The sequence below is a fragment of the Myotis myotis genome, unplaced genomic scaffold (genome assembly GCF_014108235.1).
Source record: "Myotis myotis isolate mMyoMyo1 unplaced genomic scaffold, mMyoMyo1.p scaffold_m19_p_16, whole genome shotgun sequence".
Classification (NCBI taxonomy): domain Eukaryota; kingdom Metazoa; phylum Chordata; class Mammalia; order Chiroptera; family Vespertilionidae; genus Myotis; species Myotis myotis.
Genome location: NW_023416320.1, coordinates 22,581,174 through 22,584,185, shown reverse-complemented (window position 1 = coordinate 22,584,185; position 3,012 = coordinate 22,581,174). Strand labels below are relative to the sequence as shown.

The following is a 3,012-nucleotide window of genomic DNA, read 5'->3' as shown; positions in this document are numbered from 1 at the left end:
GACAAAATTAGGGGCTCCATTCCTGTGCATTCCCTAGACTAGGGTCCGCTCCCCAGACACAGAGGCGATAACGGTGGCAGATGGTCCGCAGTGAGTCTAGGAGGAAGAAAGAATTTTCACAGAATCCGAGCTTCGGTTGGAAACGTGAGGAGTTCTGGAGGTGGAGGAGGTCGTTGGTTGCACACACTGTGGGTGGACTTCATGCCAAAGAACTCTCCGCTCTGTGTATGACCAGTCGACTTATCTCACATGCGTGTCATCGCATTAAACAGGCGGAAGCGGCAGGAGTAAGGGAAAATGTTGGTCTTTCTTACAGAAGCCACATCTTCCTAAGAGTAAGAAAATGGATCTATGTAATGTGTAACTGACTGAAAACGCTAAAGAGCCTAGAACAATGCGACCCTCCCAGTCCTGTATCCCTCGGCGAGATTATGCTAATTTGAGAGTCAACGCCTACATGTGACGTCAACTTGAACCAGCATAAAAGTCAAGGAGGACCGGAAGCTCTGCCAGGGGCCCTTGGACCGGCACGGTGGAAGCTGCAGCGAGCCCAGTGGAGCTGGTCCAGCGCCCACTGTTCTGAGGATCTGCGCACGGACTGAGGAGCACAGCGAGTTGCAGGGGATTTGCAAGTCCATAGCTGAGAGCGGAAGACGGGAAGGTCTCAGGCGGCATAGCTGAAGGCAGGTCGTGACCCAGAACGAGCGCCCCGCATACCCTTATGGCCCAGAAAGGGAAGCAGCCACAGAGGGCCCCAGTGGCACGCAAGGCTCCCCCACCAGAGGAGGACAATCCCCGGGTGAGATGTTGGAAATGTGGGGCCTTTGGTCACAAGGCAAGCTGCCTCGGGTGTCCCATGAAGCGTCAGAGTGGGGCCCTAAGCCCCCCTGCCCTGGACTCCTATAAGAAGAAGAAGATCCAGAATCCTTGGACTCCCAGGGACCTGAGGAACCGAGGGCCCTTCAACAAGGCTGCTAGGTTGACCCAGCAGAGAGTTCGCAGGCATGAAGAACAGAGACAGGCTCTGCGCCAGAGAGGACCCGGGAGAGCCCGGGAAGGGAACCAGCAAAACTGGAAGGACAAGCCAGAATCCTGTGACTACGTGAGGGTGAGATGCTGGAACTGCAGGGCCTTTGGGCACAAGGCAAGCAGGTGTCCAAGGAATCATTGGAATAGGTCCCCAGCCGCCCAGGCCATGGGCTCCAATAAGGTGAAGGAGAACCTGGAACCATGGAATCCCCAGGTCCAGCGGAACCCAGGACCCTTTCACAGGGCTGATAGGGTGAATGAGCAGAGAGCATGGCATGAAGAACAGAGAGAGGCTCCTTGCTGCAGACTTCCCTGGAGACCCACATGCAGGCCCCAGCAAAACTGGAAGGAAGACACAGAAGCCTGTGACTATGTAAGGGATCCACACGTGCAGAGACCTGATCACAGCACCAAGAGGAAACACGTAAGAGACCCTGGCCTCACCCCTTGGTCACCGAAAAGGAAACGTGTCATGACATCGTCAGCACCTCCCGTCGAAGGTGTTGTGAGAAGTGCCTGCTTACCTCCTGTACCAAAGAATGGACAGGAAGGGCCTGTCACAGACTTCCCTCATGCAGAAGGCGCACACTTGGTCCAGGATCCCACCCACAGTGTCCATGAGGGGGACAATCGGCCCCATTCTGCCTTCAGCAACCAGGGCCTGGACCAAGCCCTCATCCACCAGCCACAGGCCAAGTTCCCTGACGGGAACTCACACAGCATCCAGCATGCTGCTGCTCACAGTGTGGGCCAGGACTCTGATCTCATCATCACGGTACCCGGCAAGCGAGCTGCCCAGACCTCCAGCCAAACCTGCCAGAAGCCCACAAAGATGCCCAGACTCAGCCCTAGCCTGAAGAGCACCCAGAGACCAGACCTCCAACCTCAGCACCAGGGCCCTCCCATCAAGACGCTCCAGCCCTGCCAGTTCCCACCAATTCTTGAGGTTCTAGGCCAGCCCCTCAGAAATGTCTTCACGACATTAGACGAAGGCCAGTGGGGCTCCATGTGCCTGACACCTCCATCCCTCCCTCCTGCTGAGATGCTCACGGCTCCTGCTCAGATCCCTCCCACCACTGAGAAGTCAGAGGGACTCTGCCCCTGTGTCCCCTTGAGCATCCTCCTTGAGGCCCTTCAGCTTTCCTCTTCCTCTGAACGTGCTGGCCAGTGAGACACCCCATGTGAGGGAAGACATGTTCTTCAGTCCCAGGCCACCTGGAGGTGCCTGAGGAACTGGAGAAGGAAGATCGCCTGGAGCAAATGTTTCTGGGGGATCAGAGCTTCCCTTCTGTGCTGTGTGGACAGATGGTGGGAACGCTGAGCCTGCGTGGGGCACACAGGCCCAGTTATTGCACTTTTAATGTACGTAGGTGTAGTGATATTTCAAGTGGTACTTTTATAATAAACTGTAGTCTGTGCTTATCAAACTGGTAAGGGAAGTAGAGTTTTAAAAATTTCTATCCATTGTATGTAAAATTAAGTTAAGTTGCAATAATTGCCCTTAAAGTCTAATGGAAAGGGGAGACTCTGTAATGATTCTGTATCAGGTGTGCACCTGTCTGCTTTGGGAAACCTGGGGCAGGGCCCCCTGTGTGGTCTGTAGATTTGAAGCCGTGCCTGTGGTCCTGAAGTGAGACGGTTTCACTGTGCTCTGTTATTTTAATGGAAATCAGGATGGGGACCCTTCCCATGACTTTGCACCTTTTGTTTATGGAATGTCATATTAAAGTTCTGTTTTATGTATAGTTTGTGTTTGATATCAATAAATTCTGCAAAATAGGTCAAAAAATAAAATATATTTGTATTGATTTCAGAGAGGAAGAGAGAGGGAAGAAGAGATAGAAACATCAATGTTGAGAGAGAACCATTGATTGGCTGCCTCCTACGGGCCTCCACTGAGGATAGAGCCCACAACCGGGGCATGTGCCCTGACTGGGAATTGAACAGTGACCTCCTGGTTCACGGGCCTATGCTTAGCCACAG

General features: G+C 53.5%; 1 protein-coding gene across 1 annotated transcript; it reads left to right on the top strand.

The window, feature by feature from the left end:
• Positions 1-721: 721 nt before the first annotated feature.
• LOC118670792 (protein FAM90A1-like) lies at positions 722-2,200 on the top strand. The gene has a single exon (XM_036338184.1). It carries the CDS (start codon positions 722-724, stop codon positions 2,198-2,200), a length of 1,479 nt encoding a protein of 492 aa, XP_036194077.1.
• Positions 2,201-3,012: the final 812 nt, after the last annotated feature.